At 34.9% G+C, this 22252-nt stretch overlaps 1 protein-coding gene across 2 annotated transcripts in view; it reads right to left on the reverse strand.

The window, feature by feature from the left end:
- Positions 1-397: 397 nt before the first annotated feature.
- The window catches only part of HOOK1 (hook microtubule tethering protein 1), a 67503-nt gene continuing 45648 nt past the window's right edge, over positions 398-22252 (reverse strand). For both annotated transcript variants that reach the window (XM_082833283.1, XM_082833284.1), the window contains exons 13-22: positions 19424-19511; positions 19276-19336; positions 17486-17626; positions 15581-15674; positions 12484-12518; positions 11852-11934; positions 11135-11235; positions 7957-8058; positions 5989-6057; positions 398-4192 (exon numbers count right to left, since the gene is read on the reverse strand). In XM_082833283.1, the coding sequence (XP_082689409.1) occupies positions 4022-4192; positions 5989-6057; positions 7957-8058; positions 11135-11235; positions 11852-11934; positions 12484-12518; positions 15581-15674; positions 17486-17626; positions 19276-19336; positions 19424-19511 (945 nt within the window). In that variant the 3' untranslated portion in view covers positions 398-4021. The remainder of the gene's footprint in view (positions 4193-5988; positions 6058-7956; positions 8059-11134; positions 11236-11851; positions 11935-12483; positions 12519-15580; positions 15675-17485; positions 17627-19275; positions 19337-19423; positions 19512-22252) is intronic.

The following is a 22252-nucleotide window of genomic DNA, read 5'->3' on the forward strand; positions in this document are numbered from 1 at the left end:
GCAGCCCATTCTTTTAACAGGCACACATCACTATTATTCACATCTCTTTGGCCAGAACTTGGTTAAATGGCCCCACCTAGTTACAAGGGAATCTGGCAAGTAGTTAATCTAACTCCCCCACCCCATGGTAAATATAACAAGCTGAAGTATGGGGTTCTATTGCTAAAGGAAGAAGGGAAGAAAGAATGGATATAGTCGTAGTCTTTGCCAAAAAACACAAAAAAACCCAGAAATATTCTGGATTCCATGATAATGCAAATTGGAGATATAAAAGAGCACACCAAAAAAATCATTTTTACACATCATTCACCACACACACACACACACACACACACACAAAAACAAATGAAAAAATTAGAATTATTTTTTCTTTACCAATCTAAATATTTAAGTCCTTTATTTAAAGCAACAAATGTGCACTTGTACCCACTAAAAATTCATCATATCAGACACAGAATCGGAAAGTTTATTTACTTTAAAACATTTGACAAGTATTGTTATTGGACAATCATTTATTTAAAATAATATACTAAATACAAAAATAAATCAAGTATTGCTTCTATTTTTCAAGTGTCAAAGTCTTTGCCATAGAAAATAGAACCTTTTATAAACTAAAAATTACATTTAAGCTCCATCAAGTTTAATAACTGCACACGATTTCCTTTTATGTTTGTGCTTTACAAATTTCCAAACTACTTCTTTGCAAGGTACAGGTTCACAACAAGAATGTATGCATACAACCATATACACACATTTTTACATAGGAATGTTTCTCATTAAATATACATATAGAGAACCTAAAACAGATAGTACTGTGGCCTAAAAGCCAACCCACTGGGCCACATGTGCCACTATACAGCAACAGGTGTAGATGCAGAAGCATTATTTGACATTCAAATGAGCGCTCCAGTTATCAAAGACGATGACATCTGAGTAAGGGCCACTCAGTTTAATGTTTCTAGACAAGACATTAGTTCTTAATCTATATTAAATCATTAGTTCAACAGCCTTATTCATTAAAAAAAATAGAGTGAACTTCAAATATTTCACAATACATTAAGTTAAGCTGAGGATAAACATCATTGTCATATGTATACACACTTTTATTTTAAAAAGGTAAAGGAATACTTATTAATCTTAGAGCAAATACTCAAAGATCATTCCCAAATTGGTCTGTGGTTTTACTTTATAATCACTGGGACATTCAATTCCTTATCAATCAGAGAGATAAATGCTGAATTTCTCTTCCCTGGTATATGCACTCAAGCCTCACAGCACAGACATGTATAATCATGGTTCAAGATGAATATTTATAATGCTTTACCACCCACAGGGTGTCAATCTCACACTAACCAGATGTGGAAAAGACTCTCACTTCTGATCAGTTCCTGAATTTCCATATGATTAATCACAATAATACAGAACTTTAAATTACATTAGTAATTTATTAGTATAAATACATATTGAGCATTTTAAATTCTACCAACTAGAAAAGTGCTAAATCACAAAATTTGCTTTTTCTCTATTTAGGAAAAAGAATCTAGCCTTACATCCTTATTCAGAAATTACATGAATTTTTCAGAAATTCCAAATATAATGATTGAAAATTTATAAGCAATTGAACTGTGAAAATACTAATTTATTGAAATTGATGTTTTACAATAAATTTCATTAAAAGGGAGCTTGAAGAGCTTGTGAAATCTCAATTATAAGCAAGTAGTAAACACCAAAGGAGCAGATATCTGACATTGACCAAAATGTACCAAAATGCTATAATATTTAGAAAATTTTAATTAGCATGCTAAAATATTTTCAAAAGCTTATTTCATTTCACTAAAAGTCACAGGCAAGCAGAGACTACAATAATACAGGAAAATGAAATCCAACAATATACTTGTACCAGTAAAGAACACCAAAATCTAAGAGGTAGTCAAAAGAAGTAACCCTGATAAAATATCCTGACAGATGCTCCCTAATCTCAGAGACCCAAATATAGTATGAAATTCTTATATTTTCAGTGATTAGAAAACATTTATTGGTATAGAATATAAAAACCAAGTATCTAAATGAATAATACTGTAAATGGAACGATACTCATATTTGCAAAAAAAAAAAAAGCTAAGAATAAAATCTAGAACAGATGTCTACAGCCTGCAGGCCAAATCTGGCCTACTGCCAGTTTCTGCAAACAAAGTTTTACTGAAATATAACTACACCCATTTAATTTACATATTGTATATGGCTCCTGATTTTATACTTACAGCTGAGTCGAGTACTTGCGATAGATCATACGGCCCACAAAACCTAAAATACTTACTAAAACATTGACCATCTGTCCCTTTACAGAAAGTTTGCTGACCCGTGGTCTAGACATATGCTGATAGGTATGTAGTTCTGAATAGCACTGGAAAGATTATGTCACAACATAAGGTATTCAACCATAAGGAATGTAAGATACTAGTTACATCATAATTCAATTATTTTTCATATCTGAAATCGTCCTAACATTTTTCTTTTTTTCATTTTTGTGGTCTAACATCAATGAGTGTTTCCAAGTTATTATAAAAAGATTTAGTACTACACTGTCCAAGAAGTTTCTGCAATGATGGAAGTATTTTATATCTGCACTGTCCAGTACTGTAGCCACTAGCCACATATGGCTATCGAGCATCTGAAATGTGGCTAGTGCAACCAAAGAACTGAATTTTTAATTTTAATTAAATTGCCAGTGTGACTTTTGGCTACATTATTGGACAGCACAGATTTAACTCAACTAAATTAAAATTCCAAAGTGTGACTCTTAAAAATGACCAAAAATAATAGAGTAATGCCTTTGAAAAAAGGAGCTTTGGGCAGAAATGAACTGAATACCATAAACTCAACCCAAGACAAATTCCTTAATTAGTAAGCAAGATAAAAGTGATTCCAGGGCTTCCCTGGTGGCGCAGTGGTTGAGAGTCTGCCTGCCAATGCAGGGGACATGGGTTCGTGCACCCCGGTCCGGGAAGATCCCACATGCCGCAGAGCGGCTGGGCCCATGAGCCTGCGCTTCCAGAGCCTGTGCTCCGCAATGGGAAAGGCCACAACAGTGAGAGGCCCGCGTACCGAAAAAAAAAAAAAAAAAAAAGTGATTCCAAATTGTTCCTCTACTTCACTATCTCTTTTCAGTGAAGAGGCAAAACTACTAATGCATCTTTTTTTTTTTTAGCAGAAACCCTGATAATTTTATGCTTAAAAGTAATAATAATTGTAATCTTCATTAATTATATTAAAATAGTGTGGGCATTTCACACGAAGTATATTTTTTAGCTTGCTTCCCATCAGAAAGTCATCTCTTAAAGTCAGTTCATTTCTATACCCTTAACATTTCAACCATGCTGTACAGAAGCCTTAGCTTATAGTAGGTACATATGAGAACTGTGACCTCTTCTAAATCTGCAAAATTGCCAAGAAGTGACTTCTACTATGGAGAAGTCATTTTAATAGTCCAATCTTCCAAATGTTATATCTTCCATTACATGATAAAATATACCCATTCAGCGACAGAATTAGAGGACAAAGGTAAAGCCTTGTGTAGGTCGAGTCAAAAAATATAACTCTTGTATAGTTCTCCACGTGCCTACCTCACAACTATTTTTTTTCACAACTATTTTTATACCAAAACACAAAAATAGATGTATTTTTAGATTACATATTACCGATTACACATTGCAAATTAGTTACTGGTCCAACCGAAAACATTAAACTAAAATATACAAAGTCAATTTGAAATAATATAATACTCTCAAAAGACAAATGTTTGAGATTTTTGCCTTATTATATCTTCCATTTATTCACACATGCTTCCCCAGATAGCTAATTTCACATTCTGTTTTCAAAATCAGCTGGCAAGACTAATTTTATGCATTTTGATTTTAAAATAGCTGATATCCGGAATCATACGCTTCTTTTCCAACCTGGTAGTTAGTTGAAAGATACAAAATATTTTAAGGGCACTTCTGTTTATGTGTTCTTTTGCAGTTTAATCAGATGTCGTAGCAGGAACTTTAACAGAGACATTTCTTCTGGTGCTGGTGATGTGCCGCTGCTGTGCTAGGAAAGACCGGGCAGGAGCACAAGCCCCCGTGTCTCTGTAAGCACCACTGCCGCTCACGAGTCTAGATTCCATCCCTAATTTCTGGAATGCTAGACTCTGAACAGAAATAAACAAATAACATGACTATGTAGAGTTTGCAAAGTGCTTTCCATATATACAAAGTCATTTAATCCTCAAAACAATTCTATATAGCTGGTGTCTTCCTCATTGTTATAGAAAAATTAAGGGTTCAGGAGCTACACTCCACGTGATAATGCCAGTAAGAAAGGAGAAAACAAAGGCATAAATCCCTGTTTCTCTATTTTGACCCATTAAATTTGAAATTGTTAAAAACAGTAGCTTAAAATAATGCTCCAGAATTAAGCTTAATTATAACAATAGAAAAAAGTCCCAAGGCAAATTTTTGTGTTGGGGCCATTACTCCAGCCATTATGAGCAGACACAGCAGAAGAGAAAAGCTTAGGATCGATGGTTCTTGAAGTGTGGTCTCTGGATTAACGTTTGCACAACTGGGAATTTAAAAGTGCAAATTATACCTGTGGATTCTACCCAGACCTACTGAATAAAAAGCTCTGCAGGTAAGTCCAATAGTTTGTGTTTTAACAAGTCTTCTGTTGAATGCTAAAGTTTGAGAATCACAGAATAGTTCAAATTTACTATGGTCTAGCTATATATCAGTACGTGACAAATTACTGTAGTTGTGGCTATTGGGTTTCTTACTAAGGGAAGAAGTCACTACTCCTCTCTCACTAGATCACATAAAGCGATTTTACTGAACTTAGCTTCACTGGTAACTAGTACAATAGACAACAATATTGTAAATGCTCAAAAAATATGGGTTGAGAAATGATTAAATAATGCATTATTTGGCTCTAATATCTTTGATGATTTATGTATCAAGAGGCCACAGAACAACAAGGAAAATAATACATTGTCCCTAATCTTAACCAGGATGGCTAACCCATGAAGGAAGGTTCTGGGGACACCTCACACAACCTCCTTCAAGGTCTTGCTAAATTAAGCCAGATTTCACCAAATAGAGAAGGGAGGGAAAAAACACAGACAAAAAGTATGATGACATGCAAGAAAAAGGCATGTTTGTTTGAGGATGGAGAACCAGTTCTTCATGGTGAAGCACAGGCTTCACATGTGGAGAGTCTATAAACTGATATTCGCTCGTACTAAATAAATGGCAGCTAAGGTAGATAATGGCTGTGTTATTATCTATGCTAGCTGATTAGAATACTCAAAAGAACCATATACATCAGGAAATGCTACTCTTGAAAACATCCCACCATACTAAGGATGACAAAATAAAATATACCGAATTATTTTATACTATTTTCTCTGTTAGGACAGATAGACAATTCTTAAAGAGCAGTCTCTGGATAAAAAAAAGAAAATACAACAAAGGATACACTGAGAGGCTTTAGGGATGTTAAAATACATGCTGAGTACTAGAAGCAATTAATTTTGCATTATACAGACATTCGTATTTCTATAGAAACACTTTATGAAGCACAAATTAAATGTTTTAGCTCAAATAAGGCGATTCTAAAAATGTTTAAGAACTGTATGAGTGCTTCATGTGCATTAACTTAAAGGTTGGTGAGTCATGAAATCAATTTAGTGGTTTTCAAAGTCAAAATCAACTAAAAATATTAAAATATAAAGTAAATTTGGATTATGATCAACATTTAAAGAAAACGAGAGAATGTAATAGAAAACACCTGAGTGCAACACACACAGTCAAGGTAACTTTGTTCAGTTATACATAAACATGAACACATACTAATTTGTAGTATAAAGTATATTTCCTTCTGTGGTTCATGGTCAAAATGTTTGATAAACACTGTTCTAAACATCGATTCACTGGCTAAATTTCAACTCACCTTATTATACCAGGCAGAAACAATGAGTTTTTCTTCATAATCACGGAATTTTGCTACTTTACATTCACTCTGGAAAAAGATATGAGGACTATTAAAATCCCAGAAACAAACCCAAATTACTGAAAATGGAATATTTTTTTCACTATGCCCATGATCAAGAGAATGGGAAGAATGCATTGTGAGGCACAGGAAGTATACAAATTGTAAAGCTGAATCATGGGAAATGCATGCCCAGCACCTTTAGGAAAGAGTAAGATTGTGACTAATAAATCTTTATTTTAGGAATTGTACTGGTAGAACAGATATTAAACAATAACAAACAAGAAACGAGTGATTCTTATGCTACTGTCCCCTATATCTAGAGAAAAAAGTAACAACTGGCTTAGGTGACAAAACAAAGCTGCACCTGCGGAGAGTTGAAACTAAGGAGAAAAAGGATGTAGGGAAAAATACCCCAGAAAATCCTTTAAAATTTCCTGTAAAGCTTAGCAAGAATTGTTCTGTCTCAGTCCTTGGTGACTGTATGCTACACTGCCCGGGGCCCTATCTGCGTGCCACCCTAGAGACTGACGTTCATTTCTTAATTACTCTAATACAGCTGATTTTGTACACGTTGTGGAGCGCCAGATATAGCTGGCATCTAAAACATATGAATGTTCCTACAGCAAGATGCTCATGGTATGAAAAGCATACAGGAAACAAAGGAGGTAAGATGCCCATCTTCTCGCTCACATCCACTCCAGACAGACTGCCCGAGAAGGATGCAGACAGAATAACCTCTGCTATAAACTTTAGTTTTCTCCTTTTTACTGTTTGCAGTGTGTGTACAGATAACTACACATAAATTAAAGGCCCACATGCTGTGACTTAACTGAAGATTTTCCTCACAGCCCTATATTAGAGGCACCATTTTGTCATCACACTTGTAAAGGAGCTACATTTCAAGTATCAACACTGGTGCACATTCTCATTGGCTTTCACTGGGAAGTGACTATTCAAAGCAACTTAGAGTTCATAGATTATTCAGTTCAAGTCCCATTATTTTACAGATGAGGAGACTGAGGAACAGACAGGAGTGACAACTTTAAGACAAGTTAACAGTAAAGCTGTTAACCTTGGCTTCTGATTGATGTGATATTTAATGCCGTGGGGGTACAGAGATATGATACAGCCTCTGCCCTCACGACACTCTGACACATGCCATAAAGAAAAATGCTGTTGTGGGATGAATTCATGAGTTCAAAGTACATGGAGTCACTATAAAGAGACAACTAACTTTGCCTAAGATATACAAGGAGAGCTTTATAAATGGGAGATACTGGAGCTGGATCCTGAAGAATGAATAGTATTTCTTCAGAGAGACACTTCTATCCAGTGATTTTTTACAACACTTGACATGGCCCGGACAAGCACTTGCAGCAAGTGCACCATAAGGCTGGTGTGTACTCTGTATATTAAAGTCTTTAAAGCTTTAAATAAATTATTTCCACCACAGTCTCTATCTACTGGCTCAGAAATAATATGAGTAAATGAATATAGTGTATTTCCCTGAAACATAACCTTCCTAGTTGATTTATTGGGAGAAGAAAAGTAAAAGAAGAATCTGGTTAACTGAGTGTAGTACCTTTTTAAAAGGGTGAGCTTTGTGTTTTGTTTTTTTTTAATGAACTCTCATCCACATAATATTAAAAGGAGCATGATGGCAGGACTCTACTAGAAAGAAGGGCTATCTATATGATTGGCTGATACAGAGGGAGAGGCATACAATGGAGCAAGATACATAAGCTTGTAGAGGCCCATCTTGTGGGCTTGTGAGATGCTTTGTAATAAGCATACTGAGTACTAAAACATGACACTCCTAACTTCTAAATTCTTGTGAAATTTGATCATTAATGGCAAATACTGACAGCAGTTAATTATACATTGACAGAATAATTAAGAGGAGATATATGAATATGGAAGTTTTACCTCCAGAATCTCAATTCTTCTCTCTTTCTCTGCCAACTGCTTTCTAAGTAGCATTATTTCAGCTGATGCTGGATTTAATTTGGGGTCTAAAGTTTTTATTACCTGTTTAAAGGAAAAAAACAAATCTCTTACATTCACTTTATCTTGTCAAATACTGAAATAAGAACACAGTGTGTAAAATTTGTGTAAAGTGGAACATTATCCAGAAAGTGATCCAGGAGCTAACTATAACTTGTTTCACATTCTAATTTGAGTAACAAAAATAACATTCTACAGACTAGAAGTGGTGTAAAAATTCAGTACAAAAATGGGAAGATACCCATCCCCAAATCAAATATCCTTCTCCAGGCTCAGTACTCAGAAATAGTTACTTAGCCTTATCAAGCTTTGAGCACTGAGGTCTTGAAATAACCCTTTTCTACCTTTAACTTGAATCAGATAAATTAAAACATTTTTTAATTAATTAAAATGAATTCAATAGTTATATGGGAACTTGCTAACTGTACAAAGTAGGAGTAACTAACACACAAAAAAATTCTTAGCAACAATCTTTTACTACCGTTATCTAGTTAGATGTAATTCAATATATAAGATAAATATAATAGACATTGATGATTTTGTCTGCAAATTCTAGAGTATTCAATCATATCCATGTAAATTACCAAATGTGAGCAAAAACAAAGTTTGATCAGAATGTTGTTCAGAGACTGAACTAAACTATGTAGTCAGCAGTACAGTAGCAAATCAACTCAGAAATATTAGGTATAAATTACAAGCAAAACAAGTTTCCAGTAATAAGGTCATCTGTATCACCTAATTACAAATCTATTTTAAAAGATTTAAAATTTAATGACAAGAAAATTTCATCTATGTTTATAGAGGTAAAGAAAAAAGACTAGAAAGTAATATCCCTAAACATTACTGTGGTTCATTCAAAACGATTCACTGCTAAACGTGGCAGGCACTGTGGCAGATGGGGCTGCAGCAGTTTGCCAGAGTCAGGGCAACTGACTCTTACGAAGTACCTCCCCTTATGAAGTACACATTGTAAAAGCAGACACATTAGTTTTTAAATCATAATTACAAAGAACACATAAAAATTGGTTGCCTCTAAGTGATAGAAAGTATGGTTGTGACTTCTCTATATTTTCTGAGCTTTCTATCATGGACATATGTTACTATTTTAACCTCTCCCCTGAAATAGGGTAAGGGTAAAAAATGAAATCATGTTTACCAAGAAAGCAACTATCTTTTAAATGATAATATTTGATGATGGCAAGAATACAGTATTCATTGTCATTGCTTTGTCCAATTAGTTATAATACTTTTAGAATATCATGTAGAAATACATGTTAAGCATCTTAAAAATGTTCTTATCCTTTGACCCAATAACTTTGTTTGATGCATTAACCTAGGAACAAGATTAACATAATAAACCAAAATAAGGGGAAACTTTCTGTATAAATATGTTTCCCATAGCCTTATTTCTAGGAGCAAAAAAGACATGGAAACAAACTATTTCCAACAATAGGATGTTGACTAAGTAAACAATGATATATCTACTCAACTGAAAGAATATTATGTAGCTAACTCTTTAATTTTGCAGTCTGCTCCATATACAAGTGTATTGTTTGCTGCTGTATTCCCAGTGCTTACCATAACAGGTGCTCGATAAATATGAAGCTATATTTATAAAACATGAGGACATTAAGTTTAAAAATACAAATCGCATGATCAAAATCATACGTGATACGATCATACAAATTGGGTGTGTGGGTGTGTTACGGTAAACAATCACGGAGATAATAGGCACTGAAAAAAATGCACTGTTAACAGCTGTTGTCTCTGGGAACCTTTCAATAAATTTTCTACTGAAAGCATTTACACATTTGTAACAGAGACACTGAACTGTGGCAGACTGCCCGGATGTTTAGTAAGTCGGCCTCCTGAAGTTGGGTGCAGCCACCTGCCTGAGTGCTGCCCAATGAAATGCAAGGGAAGAGATTTACGCCTGATCCATTACGTATGTCCCATACGATCTTAGCTTGTCTTCCCTCCTCTGTAGCTGGACAATGTCGAGTGAATCTGAGAACCCCTTAGTGAAGAAGGCTGACCCTTCGTCAGTTCGGGGCTCTGAATGACTGCATAGAGTACGGCCCCTCCCACACTGACGACTGAACTTCGTGTGATCAAGAAGGGAACTTCTGGGCTTCCCTGGTGGCACAGTGGTTGAGAGTCTGCCTGCCGATGCAGGGGACATGGGTTCGTGCCCCGGTCTGGGAAGATCCCACATGGCGCAGAGCGGCTGGGCCCGTGAGCTATGGCCGCTGAGCCTGCGCGTCCAGAGCCTGTGCTCCGTCCACAACGGGAGAGGCCACAGCAGTGAGAGGCCCACGTGCCGCAAAAAAAAAAAAAAAAAAGAAAGAAAGAAGGGAACTTCTATCTTGCTAAGCCTTGAGATCTTGGGGCGTACCTGTTGCTGCAGATACTATTTACACCTTAATAAATAAAAAACTTAAACATAACAAGGGAAGACATGTTAGCAGTATTTTAAGGCTCTGTCATAAAATTCTCTTCTTTTATTCAGTAACTAGAAAAGGGCACATTAACATTCTTTGAGAATACTTACAGTTAATTAGGAAAATATATTCATGGAAATAAAAGATTTTATGAGAACAGTACTTACAGATATTTAAGAAAAAGTATGAAATAAGGAAAAGAATAATTAGTCTGGTGAACATTTAGACATTAACTGTCTAATACAGACTTAATGCTAAAACAATTTAAACAAGTTTGGTGAACATTTAGAACATTAACTGTCTAATACAGACTTAATGCTAAAACAATTTAAACAAATTTGCAAAGCTCAATTTTCACAAAGGCAAATGTTCACTGTAAGAGCTAAAGATTACATACCTTACAGTAGTCATTTTCTCTATAATGAGGTCACTACAATCAATATTTAACTGTCCCTATGAAGCCATGTGTAGTATTTTCTGATGCTGATGAGTGAGAGGGAAAGAACATGAGGACTGAGGTGGAGACGCACCAGGAACCTGACTGGCAAGGCAGGGTAGTGGGGAGCAAAGCGATGTGACATAGATCCAAGAAGAGGTGGGATAGGCCCAATTAGAACCCAACTCACAAAGGCTAAAACCCTGAAAGATAAGCCACTCACATTTCTTGCTTTCTCTAAGTACATTTTGTATCTTTCTTCCATTGCTTTCATATCTTCATCTTTCTTCTGAAGAGCAGCTTCAAGTTCGTTGATCTTTTGTACTGTTATTGAAAAGAAAATGAAACGAGCAATTTAAAGTACTCCCTCCTCACATAAAAAAAATTATATTTTCTAAAGACTGATAATGAGAACTTAGAAGAGAAACATTTTATTTCTTCTTTGTAGTCAATTCTTATCTAAAACTTTTGAACTACACCCAATACATCCCTGATCATTTTGTATTATTTTTTCTTAAAAAATATCTCTAATCTGCTTTACTGAGTTATTTTTCTCCCTTCTATCAAGTATTTCATTGAGCAAATACACCTTACAATGTAAGCACAACCATCACAAAATAAAGCATTCTTTCTACATGTTTGAAGTTCATTTTAATCTGATTATAAATTATTTTATTTACACTTCCATAGTATTAATTTTATTATATTTTACAATGTTTGATACTCCTATATATCAGGTCATTTTATTAGATTTACCTTTTTTTTGCTTTAGGATACAATCATTTATTAATTACTTAAATCACTAAAAATTATTATGATTCTTATTTGCCATGTACGTATCTGCATTGCCTGAAGACTTATATACACAGTTCTTGCATCCTTCAACTAAAAAAGTCAAGTCTTTACATAAAGTCTGATCCAGATTTTTACAAATACCTACCATTCTGGTTTACATCTGGCTGGAGGTCTTCAATGAGCTCTTGTTTCTTCTGTAATTCTTCATGGACCTCCGTTAGTTTTTCCCTAAGTAGTGGAAAGAGCATGGAGCTTTGGAGCCAAACAGACCTAAGAATGAAAACTGGTTTCTGCCGCATAACATTTGTGGACTGTGGGAAAGTCACTTTCTGATCCGCAGTTTCTTCATCTGTGAAATGGGAATAATACCTGCCAAATATTCTAGGGGTTGGTTATGAGGATGTAAACTGCCTGACACATGGTGGGTGCCAAAAATTTTACAGTTTTCCCCAGGCCACCCTTGCTTCCTAAGAAAGTTAAATATTTTATAGGTTAAACATCCCACACTTCCACATAATCTAGTTCTGACAGTTGTCTGCTTTATAAACTCTTCAAACGACATTAGCGATAAAAAAATGTAGGAGTTTGGGATCATGAGCAGGTAGGCTGACCCTTTTACCATGTTCTTCTTTTCACTTTTGGTAGCAGTGGTGAACACTGAATTGGCATCAGCGTTTTTACTTTTAATAAACAAAATCAGAAAAGGATATTAATAACTTCAGGAGCTTTTAAAACCCTTCCCCTCTCATATTTGAAATGAATATCAGTTTTACTTACATATGAGCTTCCAACTTCTGCTTTAGTTTGCTGGACTATAAAAATTAGAAAAAGTTGCTGTAAGATAACTGTTGTGACAAAGGTAAGTTTTCCAGACTTTGAAATCTCTTTACCTCCTTTTGAAGGGATACTATATAAAATTATAAATGTTTTAAAAATTTGTATTTCTAATAACATACTTTTAAAAACAGAAAATTTTAGGTATATTCTTACTTCAAAGAAGAAAGAGAAAGAATAGGAAATTAAATTAGGAAGAGTAAGTATAATAGCAGAAAGAAAAATACTTCATATTTTTGAATACAATGAAAATAAAATTTGAACTCAAAGGAAAATAGCAAATGCAAGCTGAATGTGATATATTGAGGAGTATCAAACATTTAAACTCCTAAAGAATCATCCATCTAAAACACAAATTTTAGGATTTTAGACCTTCACTAAAGAATAGACTTAATGAACAAAAATTATCTCTATAATAAAACTTTATCATTATAAATGCAAGCACTTTCAATATTAACATCAAAATGAAGCAATTGGATTTTGTTAAAAAATAAAATTTAAAACACAAAATTTCCTCTTTAAAAGAACTTAGGAATTTAGGAATTAGATTGCAAAAAGGAATTTAGATTGCAATACTAGTTCTGTATCATCTACCAAATAGTTTGAAGAGTTTAAAATATATAATCTAAAATGTAATTTGGACACCAATAAATTTTTTTAAAAAGATCAATTTAAAATCCTTAAAACACTGCAATCCAAAATGTACTACCCCAAAATGATCCCATTTAAAAATATTTTTTAATGTGGCTTAAAAAAATTTGTATTAGAGAGGTTACAATACTGTCTATATGCACATATGAGATGCTGCCATGCATGAGATGATTTCTATTTTCCAAGCCCCCAGGGAAAAAAGAGAAAATCATATAAAGCGTATAAAAGACAGAAAGAAAACTCAACCCTTTCAATCTTCCTTTTCATCTCTTTATTTATCTCCCTCATCAATACAAGTATAGTTACCTAACATTCTATCCAATCAATATCTAACACACATCTAGCCCTATCTTTTTTTTTTTTGGAACAGAAAAAGTTTTATGGAAGGGCCAAGCAAGGAGAATGGGCAGCCTATGCTCAAAAAGCCTGAACTCCCTGATGGTTTTCAGGGAAGAGTTTTTATAGGCAAAATTTTGAGGGAGGGCTGCAGGGTGCATGACCTTTCTCTGATTGGTTGGTGGTGAGGTAACAGGGCAGTGCTCTAGAAATCATGTGCTCAGCCTGAAGTTACCATCCTCCACCTGGGTGGGGATCTTAGTTCCTGTAGAAGAACTCAGAGATACATTGTTATATATATATCCTTTGAGGAGGAACCAGGACCATGCTTCATCTGCACTGTTGTTTCTTGACCGCTCCTCCTCTGTTTCTGCATTCCCTCCCTTCCCTAATTAGTAACTGTTTGAATCTGCCCTTTAGAACTCAGGTAAGGTCTAGGAGGCCAAAGCCTTTTTCCTTAAAACATGAAATGGGAGACAGAGAAAGACTTTTGCACCTGGGAGGGCCCTACAGCATCCCGCTCAGTTTCAAGCATGCTTATTGGGATCATTGTTTCTAAGCCTTTTCCATGAGCAGAGCTAGGAAATATGCACACACACACATACACAATGCACATACACAACATACTTTTTTGTATGTATGTTATAGTCAGTAAAAAGGGCTTTTTGTTGAAATGAACATTTTGTCCTTCATTTTGCTTCCTAGACTCCCAATAGCATAGCCCACTGAGGAGCTATTGGCACAAAGACCATTTAGTATTTTGAAGTCTTTGTGGAGAAAGAAAGCAGTTCTTCAATTTGAGTTTATGGATCCAACTCCCATTTCAATGTTGTTCATTTTCTCTCTCATATATTAGTTCAAAAAAATCTCTACTCATCCATACTATTTTACAAAGTCTATTTATATTTTGAAAACGCCAAACTTTCATCAAATAATTCTCTTGGGGGACTGTTTGAGATGCAAGCTGTGGCAGAAAAGAAGAGGAAAGAATGGTCTGTGGGCCAGCCCACCTGTGCTTTGCTCTCATTCTGTAAGTTTGCTAGTTGCAAGTCCAGACTGAGAATGAGCTACACATGTTGCTAACACAACAGAAACACACCTCCTTACAAGGGATATTAACAAGAATATGGCCCTGAGTCCTAATTTTAGCTTAAATGCTAGGCTATAAAAGAAGTACAAGGGACACTAGATTAAGGAAGGATTTAGTCTATACTGAAAAGCATGAAAATAGGATGGCAAGTGCAAAAGAATCAAGGGCAGATATTCAGTTTCTGTCACACTTCCCAATGGAAACAGAGGAAAATATTTGCTGTAATACTTGTGTGGTCTTGAAGACAGGTCCAATGTGTCAAGTATGACATCAGCCCTATCTTTTTGTTGTTGTTTTAGTTAAATACATTCCTCCCTCAATTATTACTTCTTCTCCTCTCTGTATACAGAGATTGAACTATATAAACATCGCCAGTTCTATTCAGAGTTAGGCTGTTTGATCTTTTTTAAGTCCTCTTACCTCTGCCCTCACAATTGTTTGCCATCAAAAACCATGAGAAATGGCAAGGCCATGAGTCTGTATGAAAGGAGGGAAGAAATAAGGGGTGATGTACTTCAAGACTGCTTTAAGGTTTCTGTCCTTTGGAGGTTGATGTGACCTACTTCTCGAATGTTCTTTTGGTAGAAATCACTTTCTCATTCTCTCTTTTCCTCTATTCTGACTGCAGATTACTCTCACTAGGGTTTTCTCAGGCCAGTCCTGTTGGGATCCCAGCAAAACTGTGAAGGCCTCAATTGTAGCATGCTCCCAATCAGGAATTACCATGAACTTAAGGGTAGCTGTTGAAGTAGGACAGATAGAAATCACCTTCCAATCCATATGATCAATTTATAGGCTCCAAGTTGGCAAAATCACTGCATCTGTTATGCATATATATACGGTATTTAAGGGCACCCCCAATGATAAGGGTAGCACTTTCAAGTACAAGATTAATTTGGACATCAGGACCTATTACAGAGAGTCCATACACAACAGAATTATCATAACTTTTAAGTTACTTACACTTTCTCCTTCAGACTTGGAGCCTTGTTCTTGCAGAGACTTCTGGAGGTCCTCAATCTGCTGCTGCAATTCTCGAATTTGTTCTTTGCTCAGCCTATTATAAGATGAATCACACGTGTTTATTTGTACTGAAAGTCAAAGTAGTTAAGGATCTATAAAGGTGCATTTATGCAATTTAACTCATAATGTATACGTTTAATAGCAATAACCAAAGCTGAACAATTATCTGTGGCTAGGTATAATATATGGTATAGTAGCCTACTTTCAAGGAAATTTCTTTAAAAAAAGACATTTTTATCCTGAAAGCATACATGCCCACATTTAAAAATTTAAGGTTCTTAATGAGTCAGCGGCAAAGCATAACATTTCTGCACTGTACTCACTGGTATAAAAATCAGAAAACTAGCTCAGTTTTCCTTCAGTTGTATTTTTAATGAATGGAAATTAGGTTTCCATTTCTTGTTTCAGATTTCACAGGGTGTTGGGAGAAGAGGAAGGCCACCATTTTCCAACCATTTCTTCATGACTTTTATTTCAACTAAAGAGATTGGCACTAGCAACTACTGCAGCTTTTTAACTTGGCAAAATCTCATTAAAGATGGATGGGATGGGGGTGGGGTAGAAGGGAGGTCTAAGAGGGAGGGGATGTATGTATACATATAGCTGATTCACTATGTTGTACAGCAGAAACTAACACAACACTGAAAAGCAGTTATACTCCAGTCAAAAAAACAAAAAAACAAAAAACCCTGCTTAATCATTACTGCCATTGAAGTTACCAGCAAGAGAGAGAGACTTACTATCTGTCTGACTTTCTCTCTTCATATATATATGACACAACACACCTGCTCATCATGACACTCCATTTTTCCAATATTACAGTTATCACATAATAATTATCTATTCACATGTCTATCTTCCTATATTAACAGCTGAAACTTAGGATCTCCAGTGCTGATATTGAACCATATAAAACAGCAATATTTAATGGTCTCTTCAGAAAGCTAAAACGTTATTTTTCTTTTAACTGCAGTTGATGTAATAGTATACATACAAGTTGAGAGACAAGGTTCAAGTGTCTTTAAAATTCCTGGTGGTCTCTAAGATCCAATAAAGGTAGGTCAGATAAATCCAAATACCTTCATTGTCAGTATGCTATTATAAGAGGCAGGTTAGCAAAGTGGTTAAAGAGCACAGACTCTGAAGTCAGATTGACAGAGGGTTCAAACGCAGGATCCAGAACTTACTAGCTGTGTAACTTTGGGCAAGTTACACCTTGCACCTCAGCTTCCTTGTCCATAAAGAGAGAGATAATTATAGTTACTACTTCGTAGAGTTATTGTGAGAATTTACTGAGCTAATATAAAAAAGTGCTTAGAAAAGTGCCTGGCACTAGTAAGCACCATATAAACGTTATTTTTTAAAAACATTATAATTTTTGAACACCTCATTGATATCAGATAAGTACACCACTTGCTTTAAACACATTATCTGTAATCTTCATAAGAACCTGCAAATAGGTGTCATCTCCAATTTATAGCTGAGGACACTAAGTGTGAACTTAAGTAACTTGCCCAGTTTAAGTAGAGGTGGAATTCAAATTTGACTCCACAATCTACGTACCATCTATGCACAAGACTCCAGCTGAAAACCAGATTGTCATTTATTCATCTGTTAATTTTTTGTCATTTGTGAAGACATCTAAATGAAATTCAAGAATAAGCAACTTGCTTTAACAAAGTCTGCTAAAAATAGTGGGTAGTGAGAGATGAAAAAACAAAAATCGAAACTTGTGCAAATCCTAATTATTGGAACTACAATATCTTCCACTTCTGCGAATCAAGATTCTGTGGTTAGGTAATTAAATCTCTATGACTATCAATTATGAAGGTGTGTGTCAGTCACCTCTGCTCAGTTTCCAATTCATTCATCTTGCGGTGCTTCTGTTCCAGCTGTTCCTGAAGTTCTTCAATACGTTCATTCTCAGTACCTTCCTGCTGTAATCGAAGCATCTTATTTTCATGTTGCAGTCGAATAAACACCTCCCTGATGTTAAAAAGCAATTAAAAACAATTTTTTTAAGTATAAGAGTTTTTTAAATTCTTTGCTTTTTAAAAAAGAAAATTCCTGTCCACTCGCTAGCTGTCATTTTGAAACGTTACCAAAGCTTCTGAAAGTTCTTAAGAAAAAACTGTGCATTGTAGTACTATGTCTCAAAAAAACAAATGGTAAGTTTTTAAAGGTACAGGTATAAGATTATATGTCAATAAATGTTTATTATGTAAATCCCTAAGAGATGATATGAATTATTTTACTTTGATAATTTAGAAACTATTCACACTAAAGGTAATATATAGCACATCCTTAGAAAACATATAAATAAAAAGCAGTAGATTTAAGAAACTACAGTTTGCTTTAAATTTTTAAGTATACTTTTATGATAATGACAGTCATATGAGTGTCTCTAGACTTTTTGTTTTTAGAAAAAATTTTTATTAAAGGTTTACATACATGTTTTTAAAAATGCAAATGATAGGAATGGTATTAAATTAAAAAGTAATGCTTCCTACCTGCTGCCCTCCTAAATTCCATTCCCCAAAAGCAACTAATTTTAATTAATCACAATATTTGTTCTTCTGAATGCCAGCACCATCACTTTAAAAAATGGCTATTTTTAAATGATTAATATCACTGGATATTACTAACTAAAAAGTGCAAGTTAGTTTCCAGCCCAGCATGTAAGGAGCTCTATCTTAACAGCAAAAAGCTGAACAAATTGAAAATCAACAACTTTATAAACATTATGCAAAGTGAAAGAAGTCACTCACAAAAGGACGCATATTGTATGATTCCATGTATATGAAATGTCCACAATAAGCAAATCCATAGAGACAGAGTAGATTACTGGTTGCCTGGAGCTGGCGATGGAGGGGAGGCAGGAATGGGGAATGGCTGCTAATAGGTACAAGGTATCTTTTGTGGAGGATGAAAATGTTCTAAAACTAGATAGTGATGATGGTTATACAACTCTGTGATTACACTAAAAACCACTGAACTGTATATTTGTAAACGGGTGAATTAATAAAGCTGTTTAAATAAAGAGTAGAATTTGAAGTAATTAACAAATAAAACTGTTGCCACAAAAAAGGAAAAGAAAATTTTATACCAGATTAGTCAAATATCTAGAAGTAAACATAGCGGTAAAATACCAAAATTAAAGTTAGGTCAAGAGGAACCTCTAAAATTTGTATTTTGTTTAACTCCAGCTTAATCCTCCTGCAATTGACAGCTCCTCTCCTATTTTTTTCACCAGTGTGGATCTGAATGCCAAGTATTAAAAAGGTTTTCCTTAGTGTTTAAAAGAGGAAATTCCTGTCCACTCAATAGCTGTCATTTTAAAGTATTACCAAAGAGATTAAGGATAAAAAAATAAGTTAAACACAATAAAGGCTGTATTATATAAACTAGAATATGTTATTCAGCTAGTAAGTGAAATTTTATTTCTGGTAAATTTTTAAGCTTCCATAGTAGCAATAACAATCTGATTTAGAAAGCATAAGCATGAGACAAAGTAATTTGCAAGCCCTATGACTCGTAAAATGGAAAATGTTAAAGGCTTAGAAATTTACAAAAGGAAGAAGAAATCACGTTTCTAATATTAAGTATGGGTTATCAATTAATAAAAACAAGTTTACCTATATTCCACTGGCATAATCTCAGCAGCAAGATTCTCATAGCTTTTTGTAGCAGATGCATCTAAACAACATCAGCAACAAAAAAATAGATTAACATTTCAGTATATCTACCATTACAAAAACCTTTTCTAAATGCAACAAAATTCACCTGTTTGGTTTAGGTGATCCTGTTGTACTTGTGAACATCGAAGCTCTTCATTTGTTTCTTTCAGAGTATCAAGCTGTTCTATTAGTCTCTAAAAAAGAATTGTTTATATAAGCAAAATATTTAATTCTGCCCACAGGCAATTTAATTTATGCTTAGAATAATTTATCTTAATTTAATTTGATAATTGTTCCTTAATTAAAAATGACAATGTTTTAGTTTTAGTGCTAAGGGGTAATTTCTCTTGTATAAATCACATAAATAATAGACTTTACACAACACAAAGCTTGTGATTTTCCCCATTAGATAGTTTATCTTTGAAACAAATGAATGTAATTATGCAACACAGCACAAATATGCAACTGTAGAGTAATAAAAGTACATGGACTTTGGAGGCAAATAGATCGTGCCCTGAATTCAGTTTCACTATTTCCAGCTATACTATCTAAGGCAAGTTATTGATTCTTTGGCTTTAGATCGTTATCATCAAAATGAGAATACTGATTCATAAGCCCCTGCAAAGGTGTTCTGAGTAGCGAATGAGATAAAGTTTGTCTAATATCTAGACTATAGTCTGGTGTGTAAGAGACGCTGGAGACTTGTTATTTCCTTCTATTACTCTAAGTAGCATACTGGAAGTATGAATTTGTGGAAAAACATTATTTCCTAGGGATAGCATGCTAGGACTTCATATCATTGGCTATTTTATTTTACAGCTGACAGCCAATGACAAATTTCTACACTCTGTACAAAAGGCTCATGTTTAAATGATTTTCCCGGAACTTGAAAAGTACTTTAACATAAAATCATATTTTAAATGTTATATTTCAAATCAGTAAACAAAACTCTACTTAGTCCATTATGTGGTTCAAATCAACCTAACAGTAAATTGGTTAGGGTCCAAGGGTCCTGACTCCAAGGGTCCTTAGGCCAGAGTGCACAGATGCCGTAGGAATCTCTGAACATGAACACTATAAACTATAACTACAGTCAGGCATGAGGACCCCTATAAATCTGTTCCTTCATAAATGCAATTCAAACACTAGCTAATTTGTCAAAATCAACTTTTCCAGAACTCTGAAAATTAACCAAGGGTCGGCCGTGATCTGAGGAGCACTTGTTAAAGAAACTCTGCTAAATCTCAGAACAGGGAGCTTTTTGTTCTTTTAACTACTCTTACTACTATCACCCTCTCCCCAACTCTGGAGTAGCCTTGAAAACCAGCAGACTTTCAATCTTTGTAGCTTTGTTCCTGTTTTTTGTTTTGGCCGCACCACACGGCTTAGTTCCCCGACGAGGGACTGAACTCAGGCCCACGGCAGTGAAAGTACTGAGTCTTAACCACTGTACCACCAGAGAATTCCCTCTCAATTTCTATGGCTTTGAAAAACAGCAGCTTAGCCACCACCAGAATGGTCAGACTGGATATGAAATTCCTCCTAAAAAAGCCCCATGCTTAGAGAACTGTCACTATCTGGTCTGTCTAGAAGCACTCTGGAGAAGCCCCAGTCATACTTTTCATTGACTGATTTGTCAAAAACAATCATCAGCAATTGTTTTCACTATAGCTGCTGGAGGCTGTGATGCCAGTTAGGGCAAACAAGAGTCTTGTCAAAACCTTACAAGGAAGAGCTGAGAAACAAGAAATCCATAGAGGACTTAGAAAAGTTCTGACATATCCCTGGAGATCCAGGAGGCCAGCTATATATAGAGTTGTGTGCATGCCCAGAAAAGACCTGAGAGGGCCCCAATGTCTCAGCTCTGGATAAACTTGAAGCCCTGTGCAAATAGGAAATAAAGGCAAAGGCAGAGTTTTAAATTGCCTAAGAATTGAAGACGTTTTCCAAAATACACACTGAGTCCTTTGGCAAAGGTTGGGAGAGTTATTGGCTCAAGGCATCTATGGAAATATCTGACTAATCATTAACTGATCTCAATGGTAACTGAGCAGAGAATTCAGTGGTTGAACATTACAAAGAAAGAAGATTTTATAGAATTAGTCCAAAAGAGTCACTAAAAAAAAAAACAGCAATAATAACAAACTCTGAGGTTGAAGGAAAATCTGGATTTCCAGAGTTGAAATATTATATTATTTTAAAGGTCATATTTTCAAAAAAAGTATGAAACATGCAAAGAAACAGGACAGTCCCAATGCAGGAAAAAAAAAGACAAACAGTTAACAGAAAAAGTCAATGAGATGACCCTAGTGGGTGGACACACTAGATAAAGACTTCAAGTGACTAAAGACACACTTCAAGTGACTAAGACTAAAACCTAAAAAGCAGGAAAAAATTTTCAACTCATTCTGTGTGGTATCATCTTGATACCAAAACCTGGCAATGACATCAAAAGAACTACCAACCAATATCTCTTATAATATAGATGGGAAAACACTCAACAAAATACTAGCAAATTGAATCTAGCAATATATAAAAAGGATTATACCCTATGACCAAGTGGAATTTACCTCAAGAATGCAAACTGATTTAATATCAAAAATCAGTGTAATATACCACATTAATACAATAAAAGACAAAAACCACACATCATCTCACTGACCCAGAAAAAGCAGATGACAAAATCCAAAAACTTTTCAGGATAAAAACATGCAACAAACTAGGAATAAAATGAAACTTCTTCAACCTGATAGAGGGCATCTACAAACAAAACCCACAGCTAGTAACATACATAATGATGAAAGAGTGAATGCTTTCTCCCTAATATCAGAAACAAGAGAAGGATATCCACCCTTGCCATTTCTATTCAACAAAGTACTGGAGGTTCTAGCCAGAACAATTTGACAAGAAAAGGAAATAAAAGGCATCCAGATTG

This window comes from Leucopleurus acutus (assembly GCF_964270905.1).
Source record: "Leucopleurus acutus genome assembly, chromosome: 2".
NCBI lineage: Eukaryota > Metazoa > Chordata > Mammalia > Artiodactyla > Delphinidae > Leucopleurus > Leucopleurus acutus.